This window comes from Oncorhynchus tshawytscha, linkage group LG14 (assembly GCF_018296145.1).
Source record: "Oncorhynchus tshawytscha isolate Ot180627B linkage group LG14, Otsh_v2.0, whole genome shotgun sequence".
NCBI classification, from domain to species: Eukaryota; Metazoa; Chordata; class Actinopteri; order Salmoniformes; family Salmonidae; genus Oncorhynchus; species Oncorhynchus tshawytscha.
Genome location: NC_056442.1, coordinates 34,444,971 through 34,462,879, shown reverse-complemented (window position 1 = coordinate 34,462,879; position 17,909 = coordinate 34,444,971). Strand labels below are relative to the sequence as shown.

General features: G+C 41.2%; 2 protein-coding genes across 3 annotated transcripts; both read left to right on the top strand.

Annotated features, from left to right (window-relative positions):
* The first annotated feature begins 30 nt into the window (after window positions 1–30).
* On the top strand, window positions 31–8,602 carry LOC112267092 (serine/arginine-rich splicing factor 1B). The gene is given in 5 exon segments (XM_024445162.2): window positions 31–465; window positions 828–963; window positions 966–1,032; window positions 7,536–7,708; window positions 7,945–8,602. Coding segments are annotated over 5 exon segments (771 nt in total). The 5' UTR covers window positions 31–274; the 3' UTR covers window positions 8,149–8,602.
* A 672-nt stretch (window positions 8,603–9,274) lies between these two features.
* dynll2a (dynein, light chain, LC8-type 2a) lies at window positions 9,275–14,533 on the top strand. Of its 2 annotated transcripts, none has more exons than XM_042297415.1 (3): window positions 9,275–9,506; window positions 13,756–13,892; window positions 14,074–14,533. In XM_042297415.1, the coding sequence occupies exons 2-3, from the start codon at window positions 13,761–13,763 to the stop codon at window positions 14,209–14,211; spliced, it is 270 nt and encodes an 89-aa protein (XP_042153349.1). In that variant the 5' UTR covers window positions 9,275–9,506; window positions 13,756–13,760; the 3' UTR covers window positions 14,212–14,533. The 2 variants fall into 2 exon arrangements, with proteins under 2 accessions (XP_042153349.1, XP_024300929.1); XM_024445161.2 differs by lacking the exon at window positions 9,275–9,506 and adding an exon at window positions 12,336–12,862.
* The last annotated feature ends 3,376 nt before the right edge of the window (window positions 14,534–17,909 follow it).

The window sequence follows — 17,909 nt, the reverse complement described above, 5'->3', positions numbered from 1 at the left end:
ACGTAGCCATTTCTAGCTCTCTACTGAGCACATTTCTGGTGTTCATGAATGCCCTCGCGGAGAAGCGCGATTCTGAACGGGGAGAAGTGTAGCTATCTAGTACAGAACTTTAAGCGCGAGTGATACCTTATTTCGTGTTTTCAGCAGTGTTTGTGTACTATACTCAAATGAATTTCTAATCGGCGGTGATATACTTGAATACCGTCTTGCGAAATCGCTTTTTATTTCAACCTACCGCTAAAATAAACTAGCTAACGTTAGCTTGCTAGCTAACATGTCGGGAGGCGTCGTGCGAGGCCCCGCAGGAAATAACGATTGTCGAATTTATGTCGGAAATCTACCTCCTGATATTCGCACTAAAGATGTCGAGGACGTGTTCTACAAATACGGAGCTATTCGAGACATTGATTTGAAAAATCGGAGAGGGGGACCTCCCTTTGCCTTCATCGAATTTGAAGATCCCAGGTAGCTAACGTTAAAGGCTAGCTTGTTAGCAACTCGTGCACTGCTCTAACGTTATCTGCTCATGCGACAACGTGAATCTTCTCTGCTCATGTTTCTACCGTAACTATCTATTTTCGTTTTAGGAATGTACAGTAACATCAATTGGCCTGATAGCTAGTTGCTTCCGTTTCGGCATTTACATGTTGTGAAGGTGTCTTTGTTTGTGGCTAGCCGACCAAACTCCCAAGATTTATCATCGTAAATCGTGGAGTTAAGTTGGGCCGGGGTTAATTACTGGTAACATATAATATGCTAATGAGGCACACCGCAGAGTGCTGTGTGGACGATTGTTTAGCAATACTTTTCTATTATCACTTTTTCAGGGACGCAGACGATGCAGTGTACGGACGAGACGGCTATGACTACGACGGTTATCGGCTGCGAGTTGAATTCCCTCGGAGCGGAAGGGGTGGGGGGAGAGGCGGCTTTGGTGGTGGTGGTGGTGGTGGTGGTGGGGGGTTGGTGGCGCTCCTAGAGGCAGATACGGGCCGCCATCCAGACGCTCCGAGTATAGGGTCATTGTCTCAGGTGAGTCATGTAACTAGGGTCAAAATGAAACTGCTTTTGGTATTATACTTTGTACTCAATTTTATAGACATGCTTCTCAGGAACACTATTTTATGAGGTTAGGGATTTACAATTGCTGAGATCTCATTTACAAGTGATCGAAAAAGGTTGTGGACTGGTCATTGTTAATCCCAAATCAATAATGGCCTCAAATCCATCTGTATTTAGTCTATATTTCAACAGGTTTTGCCCTATATATCTCTCAAGGTAGGGTGGCCAAATATGTCATTTTCAGTAGGGAGTGTCGCAGCGGTCTAAGGCGCTGCACGTCATTGCTTGAGGCGTCACCACAGACACCCTGGTTCGAATCCAGGCAGTATCACAACAGGCCGTGATTGTGTGCCGCCCTATAGGACTCCCAAATGGCCCAGCGTCGTTGGGTTTGGCCAGTGTAGGCCGTCATTGTAAATAAGAATTTAACTTGCCAAGTTAAATAAGGGCTAAATCAATAAATCAGAGTTGATTCAAATACATGTAAAATGTGTGCAATTAAACTGATATTATGCAAATGAGTCAGTACACAATTACAGTAATTTAAGACCAAAAGTTAAGGTAGGGTGGTCATATTAACAAATCTTGGTGCAAAAGTACGTTTGCACCAATTTCATGTATTAGAATCAAATTTTTATACGACTTTATGCAAAATAGGTACATATTACGCAAATTACTATATGGAATTAAATTAAATTAAAAAACAGGATGGTAGGCCCATTTTAAAATAAGGTGGACATATTGTTAACATACAGTACCAGTCAAAAGTCTGGACACACCTATTCATTCAAGGGGTTTCCTTTATTTTGACTTTTCTACATTGTAGAATAATAGTGGAGACATAAACTATTAAATAACACACGGAATCATGTAGTAACCAAAAAAGTGTTAAACAAGTCAAAATATATTCTATAAGGTAGCCAGCCACCTTTTGCCTTGATGACAACTTTGCACATAATTGGCATTCTCTTAACCAGCTTCATGAGATAGTCACCTGGATTGGATTTCAATTAACAGGTGTGCCTTGTTAAATGTTAATTTGTGGAATTTCTTTCCTCGATGTGTTTGAGCCAATCAGTTGTGTTGTGACACTTTAGGGTTGGTATTAGAGGTCGACCGATTATGATTTTTCAACGCTGATACCGATTTTGTTGGATGGCCAATACCGATTAATCGGGCAATTTTTTGATATTTGAAATTATGACAATTACAACCACACTGAGTGAACACTTTTATTTTAATTTAATATAATACATCGATTTTATTTATTTAGGCTCAAATAAATAATGAAACGTGCTCAATTTGGTTTAAATAATGCAAAAACAGTGTTGGAGAATGTACAAGTGCAATATGTGCCCTGTAAAAATCAAATAAAAAGCTTAACGTTTAAGTTCCTTGCTCAGAACATATGAAAGCTGTTTTTTTTCAATATTCCCAGTAAAGAAATGTTAGGTTGCAGTTATTGTAGGTATTATGATGCGTCGACTATTTCTCTCTCTACCATTTGTATATCATTTACCTTTGACTATTGGATGTTCTAATAGGCACTTTAGTATTGCCAGCCTAATCTCAGGAGTTGATAGGCTTGAAGTCATAAACGGCGCTGTAATCAAGCATTGCTAAGAGCTGCTGGCAAACACAGTCAAGTTTGAATGAATGCTTACGAGCCTGCTGCTGCCTGCCACCGCTCAGACTGCTCTATCAATATCAAATCATAGACTTAATTATAATATAACAAACACAAATACGAGCCAATGGTCATTAATATGGAAACTATCATTTCGAAAACTATATGTTTATTCTTTCAGTGAAATATGGAACCGTTCTGTATTTTATCAAACGGGTGGCAACCCTAAGTCTAAATATTGCTGTTACATTGCACAACCTTCAATGTTATGTCATAATTATGTAAAATTCTGGCAAATTAGTTTGCAGCGAGCCAGGCGGCCCAAACTGTTGCATGTACCCTGACTTCGTTTGGCGAAGTAAGCTGTGATTCGGTGATAAATTAACAGGCACCACATTGACTATATGCAACACAGGACAAGCTAGTTAACCTAGTAATATCATCAACCATGTGTAGTTAACTAGTGATTATGTGAAGATTGATTGTTTTTTTATAAGATAAGTTTAATGCTAGCTAGCAACTACCTTGGCTCCTTGCTTCACTCACGTAACAAGTGGCCAGCCTGCCAAGCAGTTTCCTCGTGGAATGCAATGTAATCGGTGTCCAAAAATGCAGATTACCGATTTGTTATAAACTTGAAATTGGCCCTAATTAAATCGGTAAGGCCGATAAATTTTTAGACCTAGTTGTTATACAGAAGATAGCCCTATTTGGTAAAAGACCAAGTCCATATTGTGGCAAGATAGGCTCAAATAAGCAAAGAGCTACGACAGTCCATCATTATTGAAGACCTGAAGGTCAGTCAATACCGAAAAGCTTCAAGTGCAGTCGTAAAAAACATCAAGCGCTATGATGAAACTGGCTCATGAGGACCGCCACAGGAAAGGAAGACCCAAAGTTACCTCTGCTGCAGAGGATAAGTTCATTAGTTATCAGCTTCGGAAATCTGAAATTAACTGCACCTCAGATTGCATTTGACATAAATGCTTCAGAGTTCAAGTAACGCACGTCTCAACTGTTCAGATGAGACTGCGCAAATCAGGCCTTCATTGTCGAATTGCTGCAAAGACACCACTACTAAATGACACCGATAAGACTTGCTTGTGCCAAGAAACACAAGCAATGGACTTTAGAGAAATCTGTCCAAATGTAATATTTTTGGTTCCAACCACCTTGTCTGTGAGGCGCAGAGTAGGTGAACAGATGATCTCTGCATGCGTGGTTCCCACCGTGAAGCATGGAGGAGGTGGTGTGATGGTGTTTTGCCGATGACACTTTACCAGCGTGGCTACCACAGCATTCTGCAGCGATACGCCATCCCATCTAGTTTGCAGTTAGTCCCAGTATCATTTGTTTTCAACTGGACAATGACCCAAAACACACCTCCAGGCTGTGTAAGGGTTATTTGACCAAGAAGGAGCTTAATGGAGTGCAGCATCAGGTGACCTGGCCTCCACAATCACCCAACCTTAACCCAATTGGACAGCAGAGTGAAGGAAAAGTAGCCAACAAGTACTCGGCATATGTGGGAACTCCCTCGAGACTGTTGGAAAAGCATTCCAGGTGAAGCTGGTTGAGAGAATGCAAAGTGTGTAGAGCTGTCATCAAGGCAAAGGGTGGCTACTTTGAAGAATATGAAATATATTGATTTGTTCAACACTTTTGATTACTACATGATTCCATATTGTGTTATTTCATAGTTTTGATGTCTAAACTATTATTCTACAATGTAGAAAATGAACTCCGCAACAAACAAAAAAATATCCCTTTTTCAAGGCCCTGTCTTTCAAAGATAATTTGTAAAAATCCAAATACCCCCCCAGTGTAAAGGGTTTAAACACGGTTTCCCATGCTTGTTCAGTGAACCATAAACAATTAATGAACATGCAGCTGTGGTACGGTCATTAAGACAATAACCGCTTACAGGTGGTAGGCAATTAAGGTCACAGTTATGAAAACTTAGGCCTCTTTAGTGTCCTATCTACTGAAAAACACCAAAAGAAAGATGCCCAGGGTTCCTGCTCATCTGCGTGAACATGTCTTGGGCATGCTGCAAGGGGGCATGAGGATGTGGCCAGGGCAATAAATTGCAATGTCCTTACTGTGATACGCCTAAGACAGCGCTACAGGGAGACAGGACGGACAGCTGATCATCCTCGCAGTGGCAGACCACATGTAACAACACCTGCACAGGATCGGTACATCCAAACATCACACCTGCGGGAGTTGCTAAGTTTAGTAAAAAAAAAATATTAAAAAAGAGAAACCCTTGAATGAGTAGGTGTATCCATACTTTTGACTGGTTCTGTATGTTACGAATTGCAATTTGTGAGTGTTGAGATTGCAAAATGTACAATGTTAAGAATTTGCTGAATGTATGATATCTTAAGAATTCCAATTTGTTGTTGCTAACATTGACTAGGTGACTAACGTTAGCTAGCTCAAGGGGTTAAGGTAAGGGTTAGCTAACATGCTAAGTGTACTGAAGAAATATATAAATGCAACTTCTATGATTTTACTAAGGTACAGTTCATATCAGGAAATAAGTCAATTTCAATCAATAAATTAGGCCCTAATCTATTGATTTCACATTATTGGGCAAAGACACAGCCATGGCTGGGCCTGGGAGGCCCACCCACTCCAAATGAGGTTTTCCCCTACAAAAGGGCTTTATTACAGACACACGTACTCTTCAGTTTCATCAGAGGTCCGGGTGGCTGATCTCAGATGCTCCCGTGCGTGAAGAAGCTGGATGTGGAGGTCCTGGGCTAGCTTGTTTCCACGTGGTCTGCCATGGTTAGTTCGGTTGAACGTACTGCCAAATTCTCTAAAACGATGTTGGGGGTGGCTTATGGTATAGAAATGAACATTAAATTATCTGGCAACAGCTCTGGTGGACATTCCTGCATTCAGCATGCCAATTGCACATTTCCTCGACATGAGACATCTGTGGCGTTGTGACAACTACATTTTAGTGGCCTTTTATTGTCCCATGGTACAAGGTGCACCTGTGTAATGGCCATGCTGTTGAATCAGCTTCTTGATATGCCACACCTGTCAAGTGGATGGATTATCTTGGCAAAGGAGAAATGCTCATTAACAGGGATGTAAACAAATTTGTGCACAATTTGAGAGAAATGTACTTTTTGTTTATATGGAACATTTCTGGGATCTTTTATTTCAGGTCATGAAACATGGGACCAACACTGCATGTTGTGTTTATTTTTGTTCAGTATAGTTACAAAGTAACTAGTTAAAGTTGTCCTTGATGAGATTCGAAAATGCAACCTTTAGGTTGCTAGATGTTCACGTTATACGCTCACCCATCCACCCCGACCAACCATCCTCCTTTCTGTTATGCCTTAAGAACCAAATGTAACATATCATACTAATTTGAGTGTCCTGTATTTACATTCACTATGTTAAGTCTAGTCTGAGACCATTGTGGAATGACTGAAGAGGAAGGAAAAACGTTTAACCTTAAATTGCAGTCCAAGGACGTCTGACTGTAAAACACCCTCAGGACATTCCCATACTTGTTGGCAATACAAAGTCACATCAATCTTACTCTGGTAGTGAGGAATACCCATCGCAAAGAGCAAATATGAACGCTCAGATTGAGTTCCATTTTTTTTTTTTTTTTAATGCTGTCCCACAGAATTGAACGTTCTAAGCACAGCACTTACTTTACATTTGGGCTCATTCAAAATTCATGTTTTCAAATTATTTCTATATTTTGATGACCACATTTATTGAAATGAGTGACAATATATTTGATTTATTGCAGTTTTGTAGAGTTCTCGCCTAGTGTCCATTGTTTGTTTTGTCACTTAACACCCTAGTGTAATGTGTGTTGGGTTTATATACATCATTGGTTGCACTACCACACTGTGCAATTGATAATTTACCAGTCTTTAATGTTTCAATGACACTGTGCTGGTGGTCTTCTCTATTTAACTAACAAATAGACTCCCTGTGTTACTGCCAGATTAACCTACTTTAATGTAGCAGGTGTAAAAGAACCACCTGAAACCAGGTCCCCTGCTGTATTGAACGGCCAGTTGAAAAACTGGTAAGGTTTAGGGAATGCTGTCAACATTAAAAAAAAAAAATTACCTTTTTATTTTACTGGGCAAGTCAGTTAAGAACAAATTCTTATTTTCAATGACGGCCTAGGAACAGTGGGTTAACTGCCTGTTCAAGGGCAGAACGACAGATTTTGTACCTTGTCAGCTCGGGGATTTGAACTTGCAACCTTTCGGTTACTAGTCCAATGCTCTAACCACTAGGCTACACTGCCGCCCCATGGCCACTGCCATTTAAAAACTCGCCATACGCAGCAAACATCAGTCTGTTCAAGAATGTAGCAAGCATTGAAGCGTACTGAACGCACCTCAGGTCTTGACAAGAAGGAAAATAAACTGTCGGGAGGATCTCTTCTGCACTGTTCAACCAATCCAGTAAATGTGGAGAAGTGGTCAAGATGGAGTGTCTCCTTAACTTCCAAAAGCAGAAGTCGTGTCACAGGTGCTCTTTCCATTTCCCCTGAAAACCTCAACATCCGGTTGTTGGGGACTCTGCAGAGGCTACTGTCTAATTGGCTAGTTCCTTTTTCACCAGACAGAAGTACTGGTCTTTTTTGGTCGGCTAAATAGTGATATCCATTCCTTCCACATTAGTTCATTGTTTCTGGTTGTGTAGAACCAGCCTGGTTTAGTTGGTCTGTGCACATTCTGAATTATATTGCTATGCCACAGATCTATTGAGCAAGTTTGTACCATTTCAGTAAAGTGTTGAAAGTAAGCACTGAGTAAAACATCTAATTTATTCGCTCTTCTCTTCAAAGGGCTTCCCCAAAGTGGCAGCTGGCAGGACCTCAAGGATCACATGCGTGAGGCTGGGGATGTATGTTATGCTGACGTTTTCAGAGATGGAACTGGGGTTGTGGAGTTTGTGCGCAAAGAAGACATGACCTACGCTGTTCGAAAGCTGGATAACACCAAATTCCGATCACACGAGGTATGCTTTTAGGTTTTATTGGATTTGATTATAAGGATAGGATGATATTTTCGTTAAAGGTAAGTAAAAGTGACTACCAACACCATTGAATCTTTCCCCTCAACCTCTCCCCATTTTCAGTGACTACTTGTGCAGCCTTTCAAGAACTTAAGGCTTGTTTTGATGCAATGGAAGGAACCGTTTGAGGTGGAAATGCTTTTTGTTTCAACGTCTAGTTCTTTTTGTGTGTCTACCAGGGAGAGACCGCATACGTTCGCGTGAAAGTAGATGGTCCCCGCAGCCCGAGCTATGGAAGATCCCGTTCCAGGAGCCGCAGTCGAAGCAGGAGCCGCAGCGCAGCCAGTCGCAGCCGCAGCAACTCTCGCGGTGGTGGTACCCGTGGTGGCAGAGGATCTCCTCGCTACTCTCCACGCCATAGCCGCTCTCGCTCCCGTTCCTAAACTCTGTTGCCATTTTGGTGGATCCCCCTGTTAGCAGTTCCTCTTTCCACTTGTTTTTACCTCCTTTTGAGTTTTTCAGAAGTCAACTATAGATTTTAATTTTTGCATTCCATCTCCTGATGTCCTAGTGGAAGGTCTTGGTATGTAGGTGTATCCCCTCCTGTCACCTTTCCTCCCTAACCCTCCCTACTTTAGTCCTTTTGTTTTGATCTCCTTTCTCAATTCATTTTAATTGACCTGTTGTCTTTCCTCCAAAAATGTTGCAACATTTGAAACCCTATTGCTCTGAACTTCAAAAATGTTGATCTTAACAAGTTCAATGTTTTTGTAAGTGTTGGAAAATGTATGTACTTTTTCATGAGATGACGGGAGTCTCATTGCTAAACTGTATTTTACCCTTGTGTCTTCCTTTAGACATCTGAAGATAAGGATTAAAGAGTGATTTGGAATAAAAGTTGTGGAGCACATTTCATTTGTTTGATCAGGATAGGACATCTTAGGAGGAGTCAGGTCGAGGCAATGGTATGCTTTAGTATTGATTATTTGCATCTATTGATAAAGTCGTTGCTACAGGATGCATGATTGTTTCTTGAATGTAGCACAATTTTCTATATCCTATATATATACCTGCCCTATCTATTGTTTGGCAACCTTTTTTAGCACTGAAACAGTGTATGTCTTTGGTTTTGTGCCAGGACAAAGGTCCTTAATGTACCTTTTTTAACTTTAATGCTACATAAGAACCATTTATCTAATATTATTTTTTATAGATGCTGTTTTAATATTAGACAGGGGCTCTGGGCTTGTTTCAGCTTAAACATTGAGAAATATTAGACATTTTCTAAAGTATGAATTTGATGGTTTGGGTGCTCACTGACATTTTCAAATTGATCTTTAGTAGTGACATGTCATGAGTGCACAAAATAAGAAGTGGGCTGGGCCCAAATCAGACATGATTCTAATGGTTTCCCTCTGATTTTTTTTTCCTGGTATTTCAAGGTTTTGATTGGAGGAGTGGCTCAGTGGATCCCAATCCTTGGAGCCGGATCAGAGGAGCATTTAGGGAAGGGATAGGCAAGGATGGATGCTTGGAGCCGGATCAGAGGAGCGTTTAGGGAAGGGATAGGCAAGAATGGATGCTTGGAGCGGGATCCATTTTCCAGGAATCAAATCAATTGAACTAATTAAGGAATCCTAGATGCAACTTTTTGAATGGCCCAGTTTATTTCAATTTTTGAGCGGTAAATATGCGCAGAGTCAAAGGATATGGATAAGGATTATTTACGTTTTTGGAGTAAGAAAAGGAAACTGAGGACCAGGAAGTTGGATCAAAGAATGGAAGGAGACGTAGGAGTCTGGTAAATAAGGGATTCAAATTTGTGATGGTTGGGGATTATATTTAGTATAGTTAGTCTGTCTTTCTTAAATTTAATTTACTCTTTTAGTTTAGCATTTTCAATAAAATCCTGAAAAGACGTACCTGTTTTTTAGTTTGTTTTTCTTTTGAATTCATGTAAAATATGAACTTAATGGCCCTATGATGTAATAAGAGGCCAAATTGAAGAATATCCCAGTAGACCATCTACTCTAATGTATTACATTATACATCATGGGGTGGTGCCCGGACACAGATTAATCTTAGTCCTGGACTAAAGTTACACTGAAAGAAAGTAAAAACGCAACATGTGAAGTGTTGGTTTCATGAAGATCCCAGAAATGTTACATATACACAAAAAGCCTATTTCTCCTAATTGTTGTGCACAAATTTATTTATATCCCTGTTAGCATTTCTCATTTGCCAAGATCATCCATCTGAAAGATGTGGCATATCAAGAAGATGATTTAAACTGCATGATCACGCAGCTGCACTGTATGCTGGGGACAATAAAAGGCCACTTTAAAATGTGCAGTTTTGTTACAAAACAATGCCACAGATGTCTCAAGTTTTGAAGGAGCGTGCAAATGGAATGCTGACTGCAGGAATGTCCACCAGAGCGGTTGCCAAAGAATGTAATGTTAATTTCTCTACCATAAGCTGCCTTCCGTGTTTTAGAGAATCTGTCAGTAGATCGCGCCGAGTGGGCGAGCAGTTTGCTCATGTCAACGTTGTGAACAGATTGCCCCATGTTGGCCGTGGGGTTATAGTGTGGGTAGGCATAAGCTACGGAAAATGAACACAATTGCATTTTATCAATGGCAATTTGAATGAACAGAAATGCCGTGACTAGATCCTGAGGCCCATTGTGCCGTTCATCCGCCGCCATCACCTCATGTTTCAGCATAATTATGCACTGCCCCATGTCGCAAGGATCTTTACACAATTCCTGGAAGTTAAATGTCCCAGTTCTCCCATGGCCTTTATACTCACCAGACATGTCACTCTGAGCATGTTTGGCATGCTCTGGATTGAGGTATATGAGAGCGTGTTCCAGTGCCCACCAATATCCATCAACTTCGCACAGCCTCTGAAGAGGAGTGGGAGAACATTCCACAGGCCACTATCAGCAGCCTGATCAATTCTATGCAAAGGAAATGTTGCGCTGCATGAGGCAAATGGTGGTCACACCAGATACGGACTTTTTGATCCACAGCCCTACCTTTTAAGTTATCTGACCAACAGATGCGTGTCTGTATTATCAGTCATGTGAAATACATAGATTAGCGCCTAATGAATTCATTTAAATTGACTGATTTCATTATGAACTCAGTAAAATCTTAGCAATTGTTGCATGTGTTCACATTTTTGTTCAGTATACTTCAATGGAGATTCTGAATTGACCACACCTTTTAGACCAGGACTAGGCTTAATCAGGAAACTGACCTCATGGGTTGTATGAAATATCTGAATATAAACTTGTCAATAAGTGATAAAACTACCTGTTTATGAGTTGTATGCATTAGTGAGGAAATGTAAAATATTCAGGAAAATTTCATTTCAAGCAGATGTGCTTACATACTGAACAAATATAAACGCAACATGCAACAATTTCAAAGATTTTAATGCGTTACAGTTCATGTAAGGAAATCAGTCAATAGAAATAGGCCCAAACTATAGATTTCAAATGACTGGGAGCACAGATATGCATCGGTTGGTCACAGATGCCTTTGAAAAGTATGGGCATGGATCAGAAAACCAGTCAGTCTCTGGGATCCTGAGTGGCGCAGCGGTCTAAGGCACTGCATCTCAGTACTTGAGGTGTCACCACAGACACCTTGGTTCGAGTCCAGGCTGTATTGCAACAGGCTGTGATTGGGAGTCCCATAGGACGGCGCACAATTGACCCAGCGTTGTCCGGGTTAGGCCATTATAGGCTGTCATTGTAAATAAGAATGTGTTCTTAACTGACTTGCCTAGTTAAATAAAGGTTAATAAAAATTCAAAATAGAATTGATCTGGCTGTTGATTGTGGAATGTTGTTCCACTCTTCAATGGCTGCGAAATTGGCGGAAACTGGGATACTGTCGTACACGTCAACACAGAGCATCCCAAACATGCTTGATGTCTGGTGAGTATGCAGACCATGGAAGAACTAAGACATTTCCAACTTCCAGGAATTGTGTACAGATCCTTAAAACATAGGGTTGTGCATTGTCAAGCTGAAACATGAGGTGATGGCGGTGGATGCATGGTATGACAATGGGTCTCAGGATATTGTCACTATCTCTGTGCATACAAATTGCCATCAATAAAATGTAATTGTGTTTGTTGTCCATAGCTTATGTCTGCCCATACCACAACTCCATGGGGCACTCTGTTCACAACGTTGGTGTCATCAAACCGCTCGTCCACACAACGCCATACACATGGTCTGCGGTTATGAGGCTGGTTGGAAGTACTGCCAAATTCTCTAAAACAAATTAAATAATATTAATATTACATTCTCTTGCAGTCAGCATGCCAATTGCATGCTCCTTGAAAAACTTGAGATGTCTGTGGCATTGTGTTGTGACAAAACTGCACATTTTAGAGTGGCCTTTTATTGTCCCCATCACAAGGTGTACCTGTGTAATGATCATGCTGTTTAACAAACTTCTTGAAATGCCACACCTGTCAGATGGATGGATAATCTTGGCAAAGGAGAAATGCTCACTACTAGGGATGTAAACGAATAAAGGAAATAAGCTTTTTGTGAGTATTGAAAATTTCTGGGATCTTTTTTATTTCAGCTCAATGAAAAATGGTACCAACACAACATGCTGCGTTTATATTTTTGTTCAGTGTACATCTCACACAGACAATATAAAGTCCAGTAGAAACATGGATTGTATTTCTATGATAAGACAACAATGTAATAATATAGCCTAGATAATGTGATATCACGCATACATTAATTGATGCTGCTAACAATAAGATTACACATTGAGCATAAATACTCGGTACACCTGAGTTTGCCAGGGGGTCTTATCTACCTACCTCACCATGTAGTGTCAACGATGCATTGTGGGATGAAATAAGATGCTGGCAGAGAGGAGCTGGTAGAAAATGCTCGCAACACAAGAAGAGGTGGCAGCGCAGCCAATCGCAGTCTAAGTGGCGTAGGGCAGCGTGTTAGGGCGGGGGAGGTATTTTGCAGGGCAGTTTCCCATATTTGCTTTGAGTAAAGCTTATAAAATAATTTGTCGCAGCACGCTCTAGCAAGTAAACAAAGCTTTATATCCATCAAGGTGAGTTACCTGATCGCGAAGTGGAAAGTAGCTTCATCTCCCACACAAGGTGAGTGACAACGTTTATTTAGTAGCCTACACGCACTCACACTTGACTCGCATGGATGGTGGTGATTCAGGTTATTTTTTATTGAATCGAAGTTTCTCATACAAGGTAGCGTACTTTTACTATTTTGATTTAAATCGTAAAGATGAGTCTATGAACTAATGCGCAGTCGCTACCACCTGCAGGGTATTGGCACGAATCAGATCTCCCTCAGACCTGTTCAATCGTCCACAATCTAAAGGATTTGTGTAGAAATTTAACGACTAGCTAATGTACATTGATGTTTGCCCTAGACTAGAACTGTGCATCATCCAGGGGACCAATTCCAAATTGTATTCATGTAATGTCGCCATGTGATTTTTGCCTTTGTAATTTAATTCGACCTGTATCGAGTTTCTCCGTAGCCTATTCGTATTGTACCTAACCTACACAGGGTCGTTGTCACAACGTAATCTTGTGTCGAAATGCAAAGTAGCCCAGTACATTCGTATACATTGATAGAACCGAGTTGTTTGTCACATTGTATCAGCACTTAATTGGCTTGTCCTTTGGTTTTCACAGTAAACAAGACTGTTAGTTAACGGTGAAGATCAAAGGGCAAGCGATCTTTAAAATTAACTTTATTTAACTAGGCAAGTCAGTTAAGAACGTTCTTATTTACAATGACTGTCTAGGAACGGTGGGTTAACTGCCTTGTTCAGTGGCAGAATTACATCTTTACCTTGTCAGCTCGGACTCAATCCAGCAACCTTTCGGTTACTGGCCCAACGCTCTGACCATTAGGCTACCGGCCGCCCCGGAGTTGCCTGTGAATTCAGGCTTCATCACTTCACTAGACTTGTCATTTTGTATCTATAGTGACAACGTTAGTTGTGACGTTTTGTTCTTGTTTGCAGGCATCATGACTGACAGGAAGGCAGTAATCAAGAATGCTGACATGTCAGAGGACATGCAGCAGGATGCAGTGGACTGTGCTACCCAGGCCATGGAGAAGTACAATATAGAGAAGGACATTGCGGCCTACATAAAGAAGGTGAGATGTGCATACTGTAGAATCAACCCAGTCAGGCCTGCTGCCTTTGGCCTGTGTATTCCAATTGTCTTCCATGGCGCAAGCTGTTTAAAATATGACATGGGCTGCATGAGGTCATTTCTTCCTCATGTAGTCATGGATTACTTAAGCCCTGTTTTTGTTTTTTTATAAATCCCTATAGGAATTTGACAAGAAGTATAACCCAACATGGCATTGCATTGTTGGGAGGAACTTCGGCAGCTACGTCACTCATGAGACAAAGCATTTCATCTACTTCTATTTGGGGCAGGTGGCCATCCTCCTCTTCAAGTCTGGCTGAGTTCAGTGAGGCCTGGAGTGCCGCTCCTCCCAACCTGGACTGTAATGCACTGGTGGCTGATGTCACAACTTCCCACACACTTCAAATATTAAAATGAAAACATACCATGATGATACACAACTGGCTGTGCGCAACTGCATGGATTAAGATGTACCATATTTAATGTGTATATGTTACAGTACAAATACTACTTTCACTAGTTGCCATAAAATGCAACTGGAAGAGATTTTTGTTAATGCTGTTCTACATTTTGTTATACTTAAGTTGTAAATGCTTTAACAGTGGCCTTTGATTGTATAATAAAGGAAAGCTAGAGAATGTAGTCGTGAATCTGCTTTACCCCAGAGAGCTGTTTTGTTTTGTGGCTACTGTTTGAATGTGCTGAGTTGCTCCAGACCTTGAACTACTACAGCAGTTTGTAATGCCTGTATATTGCCAAAAGGTACAAGTGAGACTAGCACAATCTATTTGGACACATCTTCCCAGATTTGCAATTGCTGTTATCGATCCCATTTCCCAGTCATCTCGTAGGTGTAATGTCTCATCTGGCATAGTGAGGGTGTTGGCAATGTCCTATTGCTAGTTGAGTTCCTATGTTAACATGCAGATGATTTTAGAATGGTGGCTTGGAGGTTCCATTTGCAGAGGGACACCATCCATACTTGAACCTATTCTGGCTGTGCAACAAAGGACTCAATGTTGGCATTCAGGTCCTTTTGTAGACTCACATATCTTAGTGACTTAACTGTCTGCTTTGTTGGTAGTTTCAAGTCTCTCTATGGTTTGATGCACATTTCTATATGATTTGCACAGGCATACCTCTTCTCTCTGCATGGGAGTACAACTGCACTTCACTGAAGGAATAATTGGGTTTTTGGCAATGAGGCCCTTTATCTACTTCCTCAGCCGACTGTGGAATCCTTTGAACAAGTATGAAGGAAGTTGGAGATCGTTTGGCAAGCAAATGCTAATGAGTGTTGGTGCAATCAATGGAAGTTGCTAGTAAATACCATATACTTCAAAACATTGCTTTAACGCATCTAAGTTACATCCATGAGTTCTGACTCTAGGGAATTAAATGAAGGGCCTCATTGCCAACATCCCAAAGTATCCCTTTAAAGGGGTAAAGGTGCCCAGTAAAGTGTAACTTTAATTTAGTCAATAAAATGTTTAATCAAGTCACTGTTTTTGTCTTCTGTTCACTTTCAGCAGTGATAATTTAACCATGTCTTTGATACAGTAGAATGTGTAGCCATTGCTGTGAAACCATGGGGGGTTGAACCCACACATTCTTTGGGCTATTGGCCATTAGATTTCAGTACGGTTGCTACACCCCAAAACAGGAACAATGTAGTGACTGATCAGGACAGGTATTGGCTGGCAAATGAATTAACCACGGTGGTAGCATGTGTGCTTCTCTGGAGTACTCTTTAGTACTGAAGTGTGAACACTGAACCCCAATAACCTGAGTATAGTTTATTTCTGCAACAGCAGTAATATTGATAATGGGGCCTAATTATATTAATCTTAGTCATGCTTTTGCAACCAATTGGCAGTATATGTTACCCTTCCTAGTTCAGAAGACACTAGTCCTGCATAGAGGTCAATTGCAGGCAAGGCTACAGAGGAGGAAGACCAAGTGAAGGACAAGTGACTAAATTATTTGTGGGGACAGACTGTGGCCAGTGGATGTGATCTCACCACAAATACTACTCTAGACCTTGCAGGGAAATGTGCATTGACAATCAATGTTCTTGTTTTTTAATGGATTACAGACATGCATGTGGTTACTATGAAAACAAGGTGCCTTTTGTTTCTCAGCATGGTAACTATTCTTGTCCAGCTGCGTATACTGTACACTGCACCTCAATGTGTGGTCCGTTACCTGACAGCCAGGTGAGGGAAGCATTCAGTAAGGATCTCTTCTTCCACTGCTAATCTATCCAAGGCTTGAATAACAAAAGAGCTAGACAATGGATGAGATACAGTACATTGAAGTGGGTTGCAACAGACTCAATAGACTCCCCACCCCCCAGGTGCGCGTTTAGTTTTTTGCCCTAGCACTACACAGCTGATTCAAATCAAGTTTTGGATATTTGAATCAGCTGTGTAGTGCTAGGGCAAAAACCAAAACACGCACCCAGGAGAGACCCCAGGACTGAGTTTGGGAAACTCTGCTCTAGATAGTTCTGTCATTCAGCAATGAACTGTTGGACAGTCACAGTCACTTTGTAATGTAGTGTGTGTAGATGTGTTTTCCTGATTATAGAAACTCATTCAGATTAATACATTGTAAATATTCAAGGAACAGTCCTGAAAAGCAGAGAGCCGATAAAGCTAGTTATTCATCAAATGTTTTAAGAACTGCCATATGCAATATCTAACCTGTTGCCTAGTCACTTTATCCCTACCTATATGTACATATACTGTATATCTCAACTACCTCTTAACCCTCCACATCGCTACCCCATGTACAGTATATAGCCAAGTTATCGTTACTCATTGTGTATTTAGTACTCGTGTACAATCTTTTGGGGATAATTTTTGTATTTTTCTCTACATTGTTGAGAAGGGCTCGTAAGTAAACATTTCACTATATGTCTACATCTGTTTACGAAGCATGTGACAAATACAATTTGATATGATGCTACGTGATATGGGTAAGATATATGTGAAATTATTCTCATACAGATTATATAGTTAAAGTCTGTTAAAGCTGTAAACATGCTAATGTCCTTGTTCCCAGGCTGCTTGTTATGTACTGCACACTATGCTCCCTTCTGATGACCGCTCTTACCCCACTCAATGTCCCTGCCACTGGGCACTGACTCATCATCGTGTGTGACTGTGTGTTCCTTTTTGCCTTCTTATATGGACTTGAGTGTTGTGTTACAATGGTGTGGCCTGTTTATTAGGTACACCACGTTGTTCACAAAAATGGTTTTCTTTTCCAGACTATTCTTTATTTAACCCTTATTTTACCAGATAAGTTGACTGAGAACACATTCTCATTGACAGCAGTGACATGGGGAATAGTTACAGTGGAGAGGAGGGGTAATTAATGAGCCAATTGTAACTCAATGAATGAGCCACAATCAGTCATGTGGCTGTGGCTTTCTATATAAAGCAGGCAGACAGGCATTGAGTCATTCAGTTACTGTTTCGTTCATTTTTAGAATGGGCAAAACGGCTTCCCGAGTGGCGCAGCGGTCTAAGGCACTGCATCACAGTGCTAGAGGCATCACTCAGACCCGGGTTTGATCCCAGGCTCTGAGAGACCCATGAGGCAGTGTACAATTGGCCCAGCGTCGTCTGGGTTAGGGAAGGGTTTGGCTGGGTGGTATGTTCTTGTCCCATTGTGCTCTAGCGACTCCTTGTGGCGGACCTGGCTCATGCACGCTGACTTCGGTCGGCAGTTGTACTGTGTTTCCTCCGACACACTGCTGTGGCTGGGTTCCGGGTTAAGCGAGCAGTGTGTCAAGAAGCAGAGTGGCTTGGCAGGATCGTGTTTCAGAGGATGCATGGCTCTCGACCTTCGCGTCTCCCAAGTCTGTACAGGAGCTGCACGACTGTAATTACCAATTGGATACTACTAAATTGGGGAGAAAAAGGGGTAAGAAATAAAGAATGGGCAAAACGAGTGACCAAAGCAACCAGGCGCGCCGGTTCCAATATTTTGGGAAACGACAGTCTCCTGG

Bases quoted from the DNA above. Each gene is read 5' to 3' on its own strand.
- dynll2a (XM_042297415.1), top strand. From the start codon at position 13,761: ATGACTGACAGGAAGGCAGTAATCAAGAATGCTGACATGTCAGAGGAC. The intron at 13,893-14,073 runs GTGAGATGTGCA...AAATCCCTATAG, and splicing joins TTGCGGCCTACATAAAGAAG to GAATTTGACAAGAAGTATAA.